We start from the raw sequence: 18816 nt of genomic DNA, 5'->3' as shown, positions 1-18816 counted from the left end.
AATGGTTTAATGACTGATAATTTTGTTCTCTTAGTACAAAGCGTCTTATGTATTTTTCCATTAGGTTATTATCTCCTTATCTAGTATCTGGATGATCAGCTTTATGCAATTGACTTATAGGCACAAGAAATATTCCAAAAATGCATTTCAGTTCAGGAAGAATGGAAACAGTTTCACCATCTCTGTTACTGGGAGCTGATGTGGATTTACATATTCCAACAAAACTGGATGCAGGCCTATTACTATTCCGATCTGCTTTGCAAAGAGAGTAAATGGTCCAAGGTAAATGTCAATTTTCCCATTTACTTCACCTGTTTGCCAGTAAGCGACCTGCATGATCTTCCTTCAGGACAGTCGTGCAACAGTATGACGTCAGAACTAGGTTTTCAACTTAGCAACCCACCCACGCAGGCAATAGACATTAAGAGTACCTTCTGGTAACCGGCATGCTACTCAGTGCTGCTGCTTAAAAAAACATCCAAAAAAGTCTTTTAAAAGGAGTAGTTTTTCCTCCAAAGACGAGCTGCAATTAAATTTTCTTTTTTTTTTTTTTGTACTTAAATTTTCTGATGTCTTGGTGATTAGACTTTTATGATCATCACAATTACTTCTGATCTCTTTGGGAGACGTATGATCTCTTGTTCATTCTGCCCATTTTCTCGGTCATGAAAACTTGTAGTTACATACTAGAGATGTGGTCCAAGTTAAAAGGAACGTGTTATTTTCATTTAGAACAAATAATATACAACTTTTCTTGTCCCCTGATTGTTTCGATGCCTCTGGAAGGTTTATGGGTCATTGTTGATTTGCAAGGTAGAAATGCCACACCTTAGGGGTACTCCGTCACGAGATACTTTGCTTTTCCTCAAGGCGACATACGTCTTCCTGAAAGCTTCAATTCTGAGTATGCTTCCAGAGAAGGATGGAACGCCCACTCAAGAGAACGTAGTCACTTTATTCAGGTAAGCAAGACCCCGAACAAAAACCCTCCGTGTAGCGGTGAGCAGGCAGGTCCCTCCCAGTCAGCTCAGGTACAGCTCCAGAGAGGTCGCCCTGCTGGACCTTCCTGCTGCTTAGTTGACTTCATCGTTGGTACAGGAAACCTGAAAATGGGGCATTTAGCCAAGCACCCCAAATGCCATCCTTTTAGGAGGATTTTACAGATACTCGGTGTGACGGGGAATCTTGAGAACATGTTTGTGTGTGTGTGTGTCTTGGGCGTGGGGTTTTGTTTCTGGATTTGACTGCTCAGTTTTGAACAAAGTTTTCCAGAATGGTAATTATCAGAAGATGGACACTGTTGCTGTAAATAGAATGTACATTCCACGCTCAGATACATTTTAAAAACAAAGTATATCATATTCATATTTTTCAGGAGCATATAATAAATTATAGAGGCTCTGCTCTGAGGTACCCTGTTGGACTTCCTTAGACCAGTAGTCCACTGTCTGTCCATCCGTCCATAACCTTTACAAATAAGGCTTACCTCCACAGACCACCTTTTTGCTGAGCACCAGCTCTCTTGTGTTGGGTGCAGTGCGTGGGCTTTAACATTGTCGGGACCTTCAGGGACAGAGCCGAAGTGCCCAAGGGCTGTGCTTGGTCTCCATTGTGACCGAGCAGATCACCAGGCCTGTCTTGAGTGGAACCACGGGGTGGGCTCCGACCGCCAGCCTTTTGACCATCAACTGAGTTCATAGTTATTGGGCCGCCAGGGCGTTTTTGTGTGGTCCACGGAACAAATGTTTTCTTCATTCAAACTCTCATCTTTAGACCATGGATTTTCATGTCTGAGTTTTCATGTTTTTCTCTCTTCCCCCCAACGCACACACATGGCCACTGCCTGTTCTGCTGATGTGAGTGGACATTCCAAGGATGGAAATCCTGGGGCAAAATCCCTGCCCCTAAGTTGTGTCCCCAAATACCCGAACACAAGCCAGTTTTCTTAACTGGACAGGGCCCGTCCGTCTTTCTTGGCAGCCTGTTTGATTTGTTTGCAGAGTTATGCATGGGCAAACACTTTCAGGAAACACACAGTCCCTCTCTGCTAGTCTCATGTTGTGAACACCCTGCTTGGAGGGTCTGAGCATCGTAGGAGGAAATGTGTAAACAGGCTGTGTGCCCAGAGCGGGTTGTTTCCAGTGTCGCCTGTCCCGGGGAAGCAGTTGTACCGCTGATAAATCACTTGACCGCCTATTTTGAGCCACGCCATTTTATAGATCTGTGTCATACTTACAGAGCCGGATAAAGAGGAGTCCCATGGCAGTGTAGAGAAGTACTGTGGAATCTCTCCACTCCCGACCCGATTGCTGGCTGGTTCCCTGGCCCTCGTATGGTTTGGTAGCTCACTAATTGGTTTGGTAGCTTCAGACAGCCAGCCATACGCTGACTGGAGGAGAGGAGTGTGGACGCAGTGGTCCTCAAACCAGAATGCACAGCAGCATCACCTTGGCGGGCGATTGAAGTCCAGATCACAGATCACGGGCCCCACCCTTGGTTCAGTTGATGAGTGGGGCTTGGACATGAGCACTTCCCACAGGCCCAGGGGATGATGGACTTCTGATCTGGGGCATGCTCCCTAAAAACCACTGGAGACCTCGTGTGTGTCCTAACGACCTCATCTTTCCCTGGGGGTGGCGGCTGGGCACCCTCACAGACAGGTGGAGAGCTTGAAGCAGAGAATTGCTGGTAAATCGATCCCGACCGAGAAATTTGCCGTGAGGAAGTCTCGTCGGTACGCCGCCGGGCTGGCCCCCCTGGTGAAACTCACCCTCCCGGCTCTCGTATGTACTCTGACTTTTCTGTTTGTGCTCTTGAAATACACTGCGGGCTGACAGCAGCAGGGGACATATTGAACTTTTCTTGGGATGCTTGGCTCAGTTACAAGCATCTTCAGGGTTTTTTTGTAAGGTAAAAACATTTGTGAGTAAATTTTATTTGTTCAATTATTTTAAGTTTTAAAAGAGCTGACTTTTCTTAGATCGATAATTCTAGGCTATTATGATAGAGGCTATTTAAGAGTCATTTGAGGAAGCTTTGGAAAATTTTTCTGAACCTTTCTTCAAAGGACTTGAACATTTCAAAGTCCCCCTCCTTAGCAGTTAATTATCTCCCGAAATCGATGCGTCTAGTTCCCCAGAGAGGTTCAGTTGACTTAATCAAGGTCAAGTCCTAAACTTAACGTAGACCCGATTCAAGGGCAGCATTGTTCAGTACAATTAGGATGTAAATTACAAAGGTAATCTTAGGTTTTCAAGTCACCTCATTAGCAAAAGGAAACAGGTAATTAGTTGTAAAGACTATGCTTTTTCTTTACCAAATATATGCAAAATGTTGTCTTTCCAACATATCCGTAAAATATGAGCGTGCTGTTTCACCTTCCTGCCTGTTACACTGCTTCGTGGACGCCTGCGGGGCACGTTGCACTTTCTGAACATCTCGGTTCAGCGGGCTGCATCTCAGCGTCTGAAGAACCCAAGTGGCCAGCTGGTGGCTATCACCGTGGACACTGCACGCTCATCCCTGCCATTCTTACCCAGGGTCCCATTCGGTTATGCTTCTGGGAGAAGTCTTACTTCAACTTGAATTTCCTTAGTGGGCATTTCTGAGTGTACCCGACCCCTCTGCCTCTTGGGAACATTGGTTTTGCGGTAGCAGGCAGACGGCATCGGATGCTCCTGGTCTACTGCATGGGCCCCTGGGTCATTATCAAGTGGGAAATATTTTTTTTTCATTTCTCTCAAAATTTCCCTGGACTCTTTCCAGGGCATGGTAGTTCTTTCTCAGCCCTAGATGCCACTGTGCGTGACTGTGAACTGCTTTGACGTACAAAGATCTTAGGAAAGGTTGGCTGGTCCTGTTTGTGTCTCCAGGTTTATGGTTCAGGATGTGTGGAGAATGGGCTTGAACTTTCAGTCGCCACAAGTCAGACTAGACCGAACAGCAACCAACAACCAGGAGGCTTACCGCAAACTCTGATTTTTCATAAACTCTTCGGCATAAATTTAACTCCAGTTGCTGAGTCGAGTTGGTCTGGTCCCAGTCATCACACCTGGCAAAGCAGGATGTGGGACCTGCTTTGTCAGCTCTGTAAAGGAAACCTGCCTTGGCTGCCACTCCACTTGAGCCTGTGTCTTCCTGAGTTCAATGTCTCCCTACCCCAATAAGAGGCCTTTCAGGCAAAATCTCCATCACTTCATAAATTCATTTGTGCCTAAGATTTTCATCACTTTGCTTCCCGCCCCGCCCCCTCCTTCTTTCCTTTGATGTACTTCAAGATCTGAACTGCCCTCCCAGGGAATTTAGAAAAAATATTTTCAAGCAAAAATGCATTTGCTTTTGGTCCCCAAAAAACTCTCATCCACAAGACCCATTCAATGTTATCTGTGATGAGAAATCATCCAGTTACCTTTTGAGGGGCTGTCTTTGGGCCATATGGCCTTTCAATGGCCGTGTTCTCTGCATATTGGGTTATAGTCCTGGTCTGTCACACATTTTCATAGTAGAAAAGGCCCCAGGCCCAGTGACATAGCGCTCATTTCCATTTCCAGTGATGTTCTTGGAACCCCTTGATGTAAACAACCGGCACGCATTCACAATACGTCCCTCTACTTAATGCACAGTTCTGTTGATGTTTTTAAGTGGAATTGCTGCACAGCCCAGTTTAGAATGTGACATCGACTGCTTTATCTGCATTCCATCTTCTTTCCAAGAGGATTAAGTACCAGTAGATTCCCAGTACAGGCTTCCTAAATGAATGAGTGAATGAGGTTAATAAAGTACATACGTTGACTGACTGCACCCTATAAAAGGCGTAACATGAGGGAATGGGACATTGTCTCTCTAAACTCCAGGTGAGGAAAGCCTTCCCAAATGCTGTCTCCAGGTTCCCAGCCACCCAAACAAAGCCCCAAGGCCTGGCATCACCCCACACCACGACAAATGGCTTTTCACTCTTCTTTGCTAGGAAATGATGTATGTCTGGAATGGTTTTCCAGTAGTGAGCAAGAGAAAAGACCTCTCTGAAAATTTGCTGATAACTATTGAGAAGGCGGAGGAAGCTTTGCAAAACGAGAGTAAGTATGAAGAGTAAGAGCCTGGAAAGGCCAGTCTCTGCACCCCCGACACTCACCTGTGCCTTCCCTGTGCATGTCTACCTCGGTCATGTATGTGCATCAAGAGAACCGGAGTTAGAAGAACGAAAATGTTTTGCAACCGATTGTGGTAGCAGTTGCACAATACTGCTTGAGGTTTTGGAACTATAGAACAATGACATCTGTGAGAGCTCCCAATAAAAGGATTTACAAGATAAAAGATGAAGAGGGCTGAGTTGAAAGACGGCAGGGATCGATGGGGTGCAGCAACAGGAAGGAAGGGGAGATGTGTGCTGTACCCTGGAGGGGCTTCTGCAGAGTGAAAGAGAGCAGCCACCAAAGACCACGCGCCGCCTGGTTCCACTTCCATGACTTGTCCAGAGTAGGCAGAGCGGTGGAGACAGAGAGTAGCTTCGTGGTTGTGGGGAGTGGAGGATCCTGAGGGGCGATAGCCAACGGGCACGGGGTGATGAAAATGCTCGTAAGTGTAGTTGTGGAGGGGGGACACTAACATCCACTGACCTGCACACTGCAAGCAGGCTAATCGTGTGGTAGGTGCATGGTCCCTCAGGCGTGTTGCTAAAAGACGGGAGAGGGGGAAGGGGGGAAGACCGTCATTTGGGATTTAGGGCAGCACACGGAGAAGGCACGTCTGCTCTGAGCGTTCAGCTCGTCGGGTGCTCCCGTGTTTCCTGGCGCTGCCTTTGCAGGCTCCTGTGCGTTTGCAGACACAGGGAAATAAAGGTAATCTTCTCTGCATGTCAAATGGACACGGCGTGGAGATGTTCCTCTGAACACACGCATGAGGCTGAGCATCATCGTAAAGCATATCTGGAGGAGCACAGTCGTTACACAGAGGGCGCCCTGCAGCGTGGGGGAAGGATAACGGTGTCGCTCCCTGAGGGTCTGGGAGCAGGCCGTCTTCCTGAACCCATTTGCCTCAACTCTGCCTAAATGCAAACTCCGCGTGGCTGTACTGGTGCGCTCACTTCCCAGGGCGTTCGGTTCACCCCTTGGCAGAATCCAGAATGTCGAACTAACACAAACGGCTCGTAACATGCTGCCCTGAGCTTGACAGTCTGCACAAAAGTGGTAATAAAAGGTAACACCCACTGTGGACCTTCGGGGTTAGTTCTGGGGCCTGGCAGATAGTGCTTTTTGAATGTGTATGTCAACACGCCCCACGATTAGAAACAGGTATGTGCGCGCGTCTACATACGCACTGTGTGCAACAATGGTGCATAATTAAAAGTAATAGGAGAGGCTGGGAGCAGTAATACTTATGGATTTCTTGGTGGATGAACTATCGGGGTAGGATTTGCAGTGAGGATCTCCTGTTTTTAGCACCTAAAAGCCACCTTAGGAGCCTGAGCCGATTTGCCGGCAGTGCGTTTGGTTGTGGTTGGCGTCAGCGTCAGCGTTCACCTCCCACAGACAGTTCACTCACTGAAACTCAGCAGGCCCCAAGGATGGTTTCCGAGTGTTACCATCTCAATAGGAAGGCCCATGTCCTCATTAGCTCGGTTTACGGCCTCTGCCATCTGTGTTATCTCAACCTGCGGCGTAGAAATTGCTCGTCTTGGAGCAACTTCCTGAGTGAGTGTAGCTGGCGAGAAAGCAGACTTCAAGTGTGGTGGGCACATGTCCGGGCCGACAGCCCCGCTTCTGTTGCATGCACGGTGCCTTGGGCTCTCTAAGGTAAAGCAGCATTTTCAAGAGAAAAATCGTGGTGAAGGACAAGCCTGGACATTTCTCGCCAGCACTGAGGGGTGTGGGGGCGCACTTGACGCCCCGCAGACCGTTTTGTCTAATTTTATTGCACAATTTCCTCCCCAAAGAACATAACCTGGGAGACTTGATAATAAGTTGTAAACGTAATCATCTGGAGAGGGCATTTTGCTTCCTGAATTTTTAATGGGGAAGAGGCCATCTGCTTCTCCAGATGGAAGTGCTATGGCCCCACTTGGATGCCGGCGCCGCCGTAAACCACGACCACGGGCACACGCGCCGCCCTGCTCCTGGGCTTCAGTCTGTAGAGAGCTGACACCGCATCAGAGTTCAGCTTTCCTGTTGTATCTGAGGTCCCATCGCTCAGAGCTACTCGTTTGTTTTTAAGTGGCTAGGATGGAATGCTGAAACAGTAACTGCAATTCTTATAAACGGTGTTTTCCATGGAATTTTAGGTAGCAAGACATACCTCGCTGCCATCCAATCGATAACGACGCAGAGCAACCCTATCGAACAGGGCAGACCTGCCCCCTTGGGTATCCTAAAGCTATAAATCTTTATGGGAGTAGAAAGCCTCATGCTTCGCCCTTGGGAGTGGCTGGTGGTTTTGAACTGCTAACCTTGTGATTAGTAATTACTATGCCAAGGTTCGCTTGAGTTTAAAGGAGGCATGGTGGCATAATGGTTACATGTTGGGTTGCTAAAGGCGGGATCAGCAGTTTGAAACCATCAGTAGCTCCTTGGGAGAATGACTGGCTTTTCTGAAAAAAACAAAACAAAACAAAAAAAAAACAACTCTGTGAAGAGTTACGGTCTTGGAAACTGACCCGGGCAGTTCCACCCTCTCCTGTCACTATGAGTTGGCATCAACTCGGTGGCAGTGATCAACTTAGTGAACGACAGCCAATGAGCTGTTCATACTTCTTCCCTTAGATTTAAAAGAAATTTTATTGGGGGCTCGTACAGTTCTTATCATAATCCATACATCTATTCATTGCGTCAAGCACAGTTGTACATTTGTTGCCATCATCATTTTCAAAACATTTTCTTTCTACTTGAGCCCTTGGTATCAGCTCCTCATCCCACCCCGCTTTCCTCCCTCACAAATCCTTGATAATTTAGATTTTTTTTTTCATGTCTTACACCAACTGCTGTCCCTTCACCTACTTTTCTGTTGTCCGTCCCCCTGGTAGGGGGGTTATACGTCGATCATTGTGATTGGTTCCCTCTTTCTTCCCCCACCTTTCCCTTCCCCTCCTCATATCGCTACTCTCATTATTGTTCCTGAGGGGTTTTCTGCCCTGAATTCCCTGTGTTTCCAGTTCTTATCTGTACCCGTGTACATGCTCTGGTCTAGCCGGATTTGTAAGGTAGCATTGGGGTCATGATAGTGGTGGGGGGAGGGGGAGCATTCAAGAACTAGAGGGAAGTTGCATGTTTCCTCGTGCTATGCTGCACCCTGACTGGCTGGTCTCTTCCTTGCGTCCCTTCTGTAAGGGGATGTCCAACTGTCTCCAGATGGGCTTTGGGTCTCCACTCCGGCCTCCCCTCATTCACATTGCTTCCCTTAGATTTCAACACACATTTTCCTTGTCCTGTGTGTCTGCTTCTTGTAAGGTGTGAACGTCTACTCCACGGACGATGCGTGCTTGGTGAAGCTCTTGAAAGGATGCTGTCTCAAGAACCTCCAGCGGCCCCTGCAGGCGGAGTTGTGTTTCAACCACATCATTCAGAGGTAATTGCAGACAGTGGCCATGCCGCCTAACCTCCTGGTGTCTGTGCCTTGCCATGGGACACCGGACAGAAGGCCCTGCGCTCCGGCAGCTGGATCTTTGAGTTGGTGTGACAGAGGCGCTTGCCTTTGCTCTCGGTGAACAAAATGACAGCCTGAAACTGGCCCTTGCTTGGTCTGTGAGCTTCCAGTTGGTGTTCAGAGGTGACACATGAAAATGAAGTCGCTGGCAGGACTGACAGGTGCTCCAACGGACTTACAGAGGTTTACTGAGCCCCCGGGAGACTCTGTCAGCCCCTGTGCTTGCTTGTGTGTGTGCCTGCTGTGCCGGTGGGCGCTGGGGATCGGGTAAACAGATGCTGTGATGAGGGTGGCAGGGGCCTGTCCTCTGTGTCTGAGTCGGGTTCTTTACAAGTCTCCCCCCAGCACGTTACAGAACGTGGGCTGGCATCGGGGTTCTGAAGCCTGGCCCCTCGTGCAGCTCCAGTTCGCAGGGCCAGGCAGGCCCTTCCCGAGAGAAGCAGGGTTCGGGGCTGGTGGGCCTAGCGGTACGCAGCCCTGCATCCTCTTTCCGGAGTGCGGCCACGCCTCTGTCCTGTTTCCCATTTTGCAGCGTGGGCCCACCGTCCCTGTCCTTTCCCAAGAAAAGCCCGAGATCGAGGCTCCTTGTAAAGCCGCCACGTTTTCAATCCTGCACGTCGACTGAAGAAGGCTCCTTGCCGTCTGCCCGTAGTTGCCTCAACTTGTGTCTGACCGATTGCTGTGCTCAGGCTTCTGTTCTTACGAATGAAGCTGTGGGTCTGTTGTGCTTTGTACATAGTTGAGTGTATGTTTGTGGAGGTGTGTGTAGCTGGTGTAGGAGGTTCCTACCAGGGTCAAGGCTCTGTGGCCTAGTTCTTTGTTGCCAATCTCCCTGCCTGGGGGTTGTGTCACCAGCACTTTATTCCCTTTCACAGAGCGTGCTTGCTGCGGATTGGGCACCACGTTTCCTCCTAAGCTAAGCCGGCATTTGAAAGGGTGCGTGCACACACACACACACACAGACTTTGACTGCGATATTAGATAATATATAATGGCACTAGAAATAAATGTATCTCTTTCTCTATATATATATATGTCCTTCTAGTGCTTCTATATCTATTGCAGCCAAAGTCTTTTTACTATTGTTGACCAGAATCCTCAAGTGTCGACCAGAATCCTCATGCATTTTTAAGCATCATAACTAAAACTAGCTGCCAGCTTGTCAGTGCTACCCCACGGCAACCCTGTTGGACCGTGAGGAACTGCCCCTATGCGTTCCTGAGGTGATGCCTTCCTGGAATAGAAAGCTCCTTCTTTGTCCCGTTAAAAGTATAGATAAGATGCAAAAACATGCAGGCAGTTGAACATCAGTAAGAAATAACACAGCTCGTGGCAATCTCTGAGTGGAGTCGTTTCCTGGGGCCGTGCGTGTTCACGAGGACCATCTTGCCGTTCCCAGCTTTTGTCTCTGACGTTCTAACGCGAGCCCTCACCTACTTACCGGTGAGTGGACGTCACCAGTCATAGGGCTGCCTCTGGATTAAGGGATAAAACGAAACATCCATCTATTAGAAGGCTGCCATTTGTCTCCATGTTTTATTAGAGTCCGTAACTGTGATGACAGTTGTCCCTCGGGGCGGAGTGACGGCATTTCTTGCTTCGTGAAAAACTGGGTTGCTCTCCATTTGTTCTTGTAGTGAAAAGCTGTTGAAGTATGACCACTACCTGGTGCCTTTCACCCAGTTTGAGTTGGCACATTTGTACCAAAGCCAAGGAGACATCGACAAGGCCATAAAAACCCTAGAAAATGCCAGGTAAGTGACTGCTAAGGAGTCGGGAAGTCAGGTCCTGCAAAGCCCTCTGGCTCCCGGGGATAGGTTGTTGGTACCATTGATAATTGACAGTATATACTTGTGAATTAATAAATGTGTCATCAGTAACAGCATTACCCTGGTTAACTTCCCCTCAAAAACCAAACTCTGCCACTGAGTCGACTTTGACTGGTAGTGAGGCTGTAGGCAGGGTAGAACTGGCCTCTGGGTTTCTGAGAAAGCCTCAGCTTTCTCTCTCAGAGTGGCTGGTGGTTTTGAACTGCTGACTTTGAGGTTCATGGCCCAATATACAGCCACTGGCTTGGTTTATGGTCACAGCCTTGGTTGTGACCGTGCTGACTGTCGACGAGCGGGAGGGATGAGTGCCACTGTGAGGGGTAAGCTCTGGTCCCCCGTGGGCCAAGTCAGCGCTGAAGCCTGGGCCTCCCTCTGCTGCTCCACAGCACGAGTGCTCCAAGCAGGGTGCTTAGGGCGCTCCCATCACCTGTGGATTTCTGTGGCCCCATTTGTCCCTGTCACGATATGGACTGGCCGACGCACTGCTATTTGAGTGCGAGCATGAGAGTAAAAACAGTCACTGCACGTTAAGAGTCTCCAACTCAAGTACAACCTGCAGTTACAAGCCAACCCCCATAAAGCCTGTTCTGTAAAAAGTTCAAGGCCCAGGCCCCGTGGTTTCGAGTAGGCAAAGGGTGGTACTTTGTAGCACACACCAAAGCATTATTCTATTACTATTGCAATGCTATGTTAAAGATGTTTTCATGTTCCTGAAGGTGTTTCTTTACTTTTTTTAAAGCACAGAAAGGCACACCGTTTAGGAAGACAAATATTTGGCTGATGATAGATGCAAACAAACTGTGCCAACTTGCACGCGGTGCGGTTCAAAGACGGGCTCAGGATGGCATTCCCGGGGCCTCACGGTGGTTGGTTTAGTTTCGTTTGGAGGGACTGGTCAGATTCATCCTGCTTACCCGAGGCTCAGATTTTCACAAAGGGAAGCCGGACTATTTAGAAAGAGCTCACCTAACCTCCTCTCTCTCTCTCTGTAACTGGCCCGGTAATTAAGCAGAAGCAGGCTCCTCAAAAGCCCCCAACAGGAGACCTTGAGAAAGGCAGAGTGTTACGCCCACCCTCACCGCGCCCCCTGAAAGTCATCATCTGTGCTTTCCCAAGACCATTGTTTCACACGTGAACCATGACAGCACACAGAAGGGGGAGGGAGCAGGGCACTGCATTACAAAGCTGTTTTTATTATTACTAAAAGTCTGAAGTTTACATCTCTGTACAGTTTAAGTGTTAATAAAACCTTATCGTTTTACTGTCGTTGCCTTCAGAAACAACTACAAAGATTACTCCATGGAGTCTAGACTGCACTTCCGAATCCAGGCAGCTCTCCACCTCTGGAGAAACACTCCCTCCGATTGACGAGCGCCTTGCCGGCGGTCAGCACTGCCCTCTGCCATAGAGTACACCGTGTGTTCAAGTATAAAGACGGTCTTGTAAACGAGTGATGGAAAACTAACCTTTTTTGTCAATATTTTCTACCATCCGTGTGGTTTATGTTGGTCTACATCAATGTTTATTGTTTTCCTATGGAATGATGTTGAGTGCTGTCTAGAAATACTTATATTTTGCCTCTTCCCACCCCCAAAATTCATATTAGATTTGGGGAGGAAGAAGGTACAATAAGATCCAATTAAATTATTTTTTTATGTGGGAATAAATATTGTTTAAGTAGCAAATGGCTTACAGGTTGAGCCGTCTTTAGATTTGTTGGTCAGTTAGACTTCAGGTATATCTTGTTGCCTATTTTTAAATTTAAGAAGGGAAATCATAAATCACCTGAATGTAAAATAGCCGAATAGGGACCTTCTGAGGACTTTTGGAAGGCAGGCCTAAGGGGTAGGCAGGGGATGAAATAGTAAGTGGACTTTTTCTTTTTAAAAAAATTCTTCATGCTGGTTAAAAGATGGCAGCGTTTTAAAGAGACTATCCTCTTTGGGGGTGTTCCTAAATCAATTGTACTATAAACTTAAAAAAATATGTCTTCTAAAGGGAGGAAGAAAAATCATATCTTGAGAAATTATCCTTAACCTTAGCAGTGTGAGTCTAAACATATATATGTTATTTTCCCTATAAGAAGCAAAGCGAAGTTCCTGTGGCTTTCAGTGGTATATTAAATATCAATATGTTTATACTCCTGAAGTTGCTAAGATCTAATTTTGGAGCAATCTGTGATGGCTCTTTGTAAATATTTGGACTCTGCTTACTTAGTTCTTTCCTTGGGAATGGCAATCAAGGGGATGGTGTGGAAGAGCGTGTCACTCGGTGGGGTCCTGGCTCTGTTAGTGACGTAGTGCCCCCCCCCCCCGACACCTGTGAAATGGAAAAAGACCAGCTAGCTGACCCTCCAAGCCTCTTTCCGTTTCATAACTGTGAGTCTGTGTGTTAGGTGTTGATTAGCAGCCAACAAGGTCAATGTTAAATCCAAAGCCCCACTCAGGATGTGTCTTATGTTCTAGATACAATCAGCACCCCCCACCCCACACGTGGGTGCTGTGGCCGGGGACGAGCCTGGACCCAGAGGGAGGAAAAGCAAACTAGTGACCTGGGTTTGTCCTGTTCCAATGGTGAAAAAATAACGTGTTGCTGCAGGTTCCACAGTGTCCCAGCAAAGAGCCCCCGGCTGGAGGCAGATGCCCACCTGTCGGCTAACAGTTTCGTAACAAGGACCAGGCCCCTCCCTCGGGGGCTCAGTTTCTTCATCTGTATAACAGGGAAAGCAACCGAGTAGTACTTGGTTCTAATGCACACGGTAGCCCTTTACGAGCTGTGGAAGGAAGGCCATGCGAGTTGGAATGGCGTTCCCAATTGTGGTGTGCGTGCATCAACTACAGTCTCAGCACACACACACTGGCCAAGGCTGGCACCTCTGCTATAACATGGAACATGTGTGGAACTCCAAAGGCCTGCACGTTACTCCTGTGCTTGACCCTGACAGTAACCCAGTGACTGAATTTGCTCCCTGAGCCTGTGTCCAGGGCCTGTCTGGTCCTTCCACCTGAGAGTGCTGTTACCTTCCTGATCCTCTGGCAGAGGCCCATGCCCTCAGAGAACGTCTTCGTCATGATCCACCTGTGCCATTAATAAGACTCGTATAACTTGTACTTCAGATCCAGACAAAAGAAATAAAATCAGCCCCCATTACAATTCATCATGGCACATTGTCCAAAAATTATATGTAACTTTGAGAAAAAGTTTTCAGAGTCCTTAGAAGAGATTTGGTAGCTTTGTTTTTAAAAGTGTACACACCATGTCGCTTTTACGTGAAGTTGAAATTCGGGGCTGAACGTCAGTAACCGTGTCTTTCTGGTATAAAACGAAAAAAAAATTCAGCTAACAGTTTTTTCTCCTTCAACTCTGTATTACCAAACAAATATAAAGAAAGTCATATATCCCACTTACCGTATATACTCAAGTATAAGCCGACCCGAATGTCAGCCAAGGCACCTTATTTTACCACAAAAACAGCATTTAAAAATGTGCTGAAAATCTCAGCTTACACGTGAGTTTATACGGTACTTTTTTCTTTGTAAGTTTATTTTTATTTCTATTAGTACTTTGTTGTATTTGCATCTTAGGGTTGCCATACAAGCCCCTGCCAAGTGGGTGGCTTAGAACAACAGAAAGTTCCCCTTCCACAGTTCTGGAGGCAAGGAGTGTGACATCAGACCCCCTCTCTCAGGGGAGAGTCCTTCCTTGACTCTCTCTTTTCTGGTGACCACCAGCAGTTCTTGTGTTCTTTGGCACCCTGCTGCCTCGCTCCACACCGTCTGTCTGTGTCAGAGCCTCCTGCCCCTCTCATGAAGACGTTGGTCTTTGGATCTAGTACTCACCCCAACCCAGTGCGCCCGCACCTTCATTTATTTACATATTCATAGACCCATTCTCCATCAAGGTACTAAGGGTGAGGACTTGAACACATCCTTTGGGAACCCAATTCAACCCGCTGTACTTCCCATTCTGTGTATACCAGTCACCTTACAATATAGATCATCCTTAATATGGCGTACAGTATAGCTCATTTAAGGTGCTGTAATATCACTGATACTGCGAATATTTGACCCTATCAAAGGAAAGAATATGAGTGTTTTCTTTTCCCAAGCTGCTTGTAGAGGTAGCTGTGTTGTCACGTGCTGTAGCAGCACCTCTGGTAAGTGCTCATTATGACTCCCATTCTCATCACTGCTTCCCAGGTGAGTCTGTTCATCCTTTGGACAATAGAGGTTATTCCCTTTGACATTAGACTGAAAAATGGTCTTTCTGACCCACTGGAAACCTTTTTAAATTACTCTGATTGATACTTCATTGTTTTATTCCCCCTAATTATAGTCTCCAAATGTATCATAAATCCTCGTATCTGTTGTTAGAAGTCTCTCGAATCAGGACTCATGATCGTTTTGATGTCGCGAGGCTGTGTGATTGAGGGCGTTGGCACGTCCTCCCCAGCCTTACTGTCGCTGTTCTGGTGCTGCGCAGCCTGCGGCAGCCTCTCGTCCCGCGGGGCTGTTGTGCACTGGAGACGCAGCTTGCAGCACGCACTGGAACGGCGGCGCGCGTTGACGGAAGGGGACATGCACGCATTCAGTTCCAGTTCATGCTTCCTGGGATTCCTCCTTTACTGGTTGTCAACTACGATTGTCCGGTCCCCGTGGTTGTGTTGTCACTTGTGGGTCAAAGCTGTACCGAAGACATTTGCTTAAACTTAAATCTCCTCGAGCTTGTCCAAGCTTCTGCAGATCATCAACACCACCGGCTCCTTCAAACCCCGCCTGTCCTTTCTGTTACGCTGGACTGGCCTGGAGGACCTTACTTGTAAGACCGCCGTGTTCCTGTAATCTCACAGACGGCCTTTGCTTTTCAGATGTGTCATAATGAACATTTTAAGCTGGCACACAAGCTCTTCGAGTTGAAAGAGAAGCAACTCCCGCCTTTGAGATGCTAGTAGATTTTCTAAGATAACATGCTGAAAAAATGTCATTTACACATTGAATCTCCCAGCTAGCCTGATGTTAATAAAGGTTTTTAGACTCTAGCTACCTACTTAGGCCACAATTTGAAAGAAGGTTTATTTATATAAAGTTTATTTTATGCCTTTTGGAGTCTGACCATTTTTGAGTGTGTTTGATTCCATACGTGATAATGCACAGATGTAATTAAGACATCTCTTAATCGCTGAAAACATGCCGATATCAAGTACCTCGGTCTACCTACAGATTAATAGATTAAAAACAAAATAATACCCACCCTGCACTGTTACTGAGTAGATTCAGGCTAAACATCCCCCTATAGGGCAGAGTAGAACTCCTTTATAAGGTTTCTGTCTTCTCATATTTTCAAGAGAAGACAGCCTCATCTTTCTCCCATGGAGTAGCTGGTGAATTTGAACTGCCAGCCTTGCAGTTAGCAGCCCAGTGGTAACCCTTCAGCTAACCTGTCAACCAGACAGAGCTTGCTACTTCTCTTCAGGGAGAGGGCAGCATCTGGTCCAGATCCTGCCCTCTCCCCGAGCCCGGTTACTTGGATTTTTTTTCCCTTTTCCTTTCAATAATAGGCTGCTTGTTGTGGAACCCTGTTCCTGTTTCCCAGTGCGGATCACTTTGTCTCATATTTTCTGTCAGATTTGGTTACTGTAGAATGCTAAACTTGAAATCAGTGAAAAGGACAGGCCGGGATTTATCAAGAGGGCACCGAAACACCTGTGTTTTAGCAGTGGCACTCTGATGTCGGCGGGTAGACTTTTGTCTTCAGAGGAGCCTGTTAAAGGCCACTCCAGTCATTGATGATGTTGTAGCTATAGGAACGAGGGGACCGGGCAGTCTGGGGTCCCGATGTGGGGGCTGCTAGGAGTTGCATCCGGCTTGACGGCCCCTAGCGACTCTCACAGGACAGCTAGTCCTGTATCTTAGTATGGGACTGCTCAGTGCATTGAGCGGGTTCTTGTCCCGAGGGATCCGGAAAAGGGCTGCAGGGGATGCAGCCTCAGAGCGAGTCTCCCTACGTGCCTCCTTGTTTATGTGTACCTATGTCATTGCCTTTGCACAGTGACGCTGGACCATGACCTTGCCGGGGGAGACCACAGCAGCTGCCACAGTGTATTGAATGAACAAAGAGCATCTACAGACGTATACGGCTAGGATATGTAATGGGGAAACCCAAATTGCTTACAGGCCAATTTTCATGAGCTAAAACGTGTTGAATACGATTATATAATACACCTGTATGCTCATCTGCTAACCCTTAGAGACACGTACTTGAAACGACAGGTTGAAGAGATGCTGGCATTCCCATAGGAGCTTTTGCTTACTCCCACTTAATAATTTTCTAGTAAATTGGTGTTAATGGTGCTCTGTGAGGTGCCATTTGAGGAATGAGAAGAAAGATGGTCGTAGTGAAGCTGAACTGGCAGCCAGAGAAATTGGATAAAGTTAGCATATTAAAACATATCACTTACATAATTTTTATTTTGAAATGCTGGAAGTCCTTACTCGGTTTAAAGATAAGGCATTTTCTGCTTTGTAAGCCACACCCATCGTGAATTGCTTTCCTTGTTAATGGCGTCACGGGCCCACCTGACGGCTGGGATGTGCTGAATGTGTCTAAGCCAATTTCCTTAGTTCCTTCACTTTCCCCCCTGAGATGATCCTAGTCTAGACAATTTGTCTGCAATGGTTTGAGGTTTGTTTCATTAAGGAAATCATTTACAAGCAAAGAGAGATTATAGTAAGCACTTTATATCTTAGGCTGTTGGTTAGATTTAATGGATTAGGAAAACTGCTATTGGTTCTGTGTGCGGTTTGCTGACGGAGAAGACAGACATGGATTTCCCTGATATGTGCTGTCTGGCAAAATCACTTCCTTCTTAACCCTATGTTGCAATTCTCATCGTGTGTTCTGGAAGAATTTGTAATTAAGTAGTTTAATTTATTCTGATGGTCTTCTTTCTTCCCCTTTGCCGACTGTTGAGAATCCAAACACCTGAATGAACACCAGTGGATTCGTTTCTACCCTACTGCTCTGTTTATTTGAAAATGTTCATAAAACACCCAAAGTTTCAAAGGCAAGTTGCGAAAGCAAAATAACATGTTTAAAACTAGGAAGTCCTAACTTTACTCCTAGAATTTATTTCCCAAACACATTTATTTTTCAGGTGTTCCATCTGGAAAATTTTGCGTTGCCTTAAGAAAGACACACACACACACACACACGTTTTGTGATACAGTCATGGAAGAACCTTGAAGGTTTAGCATGGTGTGTAAGGGATTTTGGAAATTCCTTCACAACGTGCATTTTGCCAGTTTCATTTGGATGAACTCCAAAAGTTGGAGGCCAGAGGCATTTCGAAATCCAATTTCATAAATGCTGGAATCAAATCATTCCTAGATGTCCTTTCTAATTCAGTTCTATTAGTAAAAATTGTCAGTATGTTATCTCAGTCTCCTTCTTTTACAATTAAACTGTACTTGTTTTCCCAGTTCTTAGCGGTCATGGTTTTCCAGAGCAAAGTGTTTTAGAAATTGAAGATGTGTGAATTCTACCTAGGAGGAATGCCCGAGTAATATGCATCTGCCGATCAAATAGGAGTTGAGTCTGGAACTAGAAAGTGAAATAGAGAGTCACTATTGAAGCGGTTTATCAGTAAGATGAGAAGAAAGAAAAACAACTGTGAACGTCAGATATCTTAAATATGAAAACTGTTCCCAAAGAGTATTCTCTTCTGCTGACCTTGTTGGACGGTCTCATTTCTGATTTGTAAGCCGATGCTGGTAGGAAATCCAAATTTTCAAGGTGAAGACAGCAGTTCCCGTAGCACATTTTTTTGATGTTAAGACAGTTTCAAAAACAGATGTCAAATTAGAAATTGTATTTTTAAGCGCCAATAAATCATTTCAACTTGAAAGTTCAACATTTTAGTTTCCCTTCCTCAGCATTACTGAATCCTCTGTTACTAGATCTGTGCTGTCAGAATTCTCTATTTTCATATTGCCACAGCCGATTAACCTCTACAACATGCCACTGAATTGTTATTTAAATAAATCACACTTGATGGAAATCACAAGGTTATTCTGTTTGGTCTACAAGTGAAAAAAGTGTACATGTCTTATCTGCTAGGTGGGTCTTTAGTCTTTTATCTGATACAAAGTCCATTCTTTTTTTCCTCATCAATGTTGCTAGTGGACATGAAGTCTAATCCAACTGGCAACCAGGGAAATATATAAAAACCACTTAGCTTATGTGTTTGTACAAAATCAGGTGGTGGGCAGGGTTTGACCTCTGTGTTAGGCTGGGTGGACTAGAAAAACAAATCCAGGGCACTCGTGTGTGTGAGAAAGAGCTTTACTGACGGTGC

At 46.4% G+C, this 18816-nt stretch overlaps 1 protein-coding gene across 2 annotated transcripts in view; it reads left to right on the top strand.

Annotated features, from left to right (window-relative positions):
• The window catches only part of TTC39B (tetratricopeptide repeat domain 39B), a 104046-nt gene extending 85571 nt beyond the window's left edge, over positions 1–18475 (top strand). For both annotated transcript variants that reach the window (XM_075559934.1, XM_075559933.1), the window contains 7 exons: positions 121–282; positions 871–962; positions 2657–2783; positions 4967–5075; positions 8439–8556; positions 10272–10388; positions 11741–18475. In XM_075559934.1, coding sequence (XP_075416049.1) covers positions 121–282; positions 871–962; positions 2657–2783; positions 4967–5075; positions 8439–8556; positions 10272–10388; positions 11741–11831 — 816 coding nt within the window. In that variant the 3' untranslated portion in view covers positions 11832–18475. The remainder of the gene's footprint in view (positions 1–120; positions 283–870; positions 963–2656; positions 2784–4966; positions 5076–8438; positions 8557–10271; positions 10389–11740) is intronic.
• Positions 18476–18816: the final 341 nt, after the last annotated feature.

Source organism: Tenrec ecaudatus, chromosome 10 (assembly GCF_050624435.1).
Source record: "Tenrec ecaudatus isolate mTenEca1 chromosome 10, mTenEca1.hap1, whole genome shotgun sequence".
Taxonomy (NCBI): Eukaryota; Metazoa; Chordata; class Mammalia; order Afrosoricida; family Tenrecidae; genus Tenrec; species Tenrec ecaudatus.
Note: the sequence above shows the minus strand (reverse complement) of the source record. Positions and strands in the feature narration are given on the sequence as shown.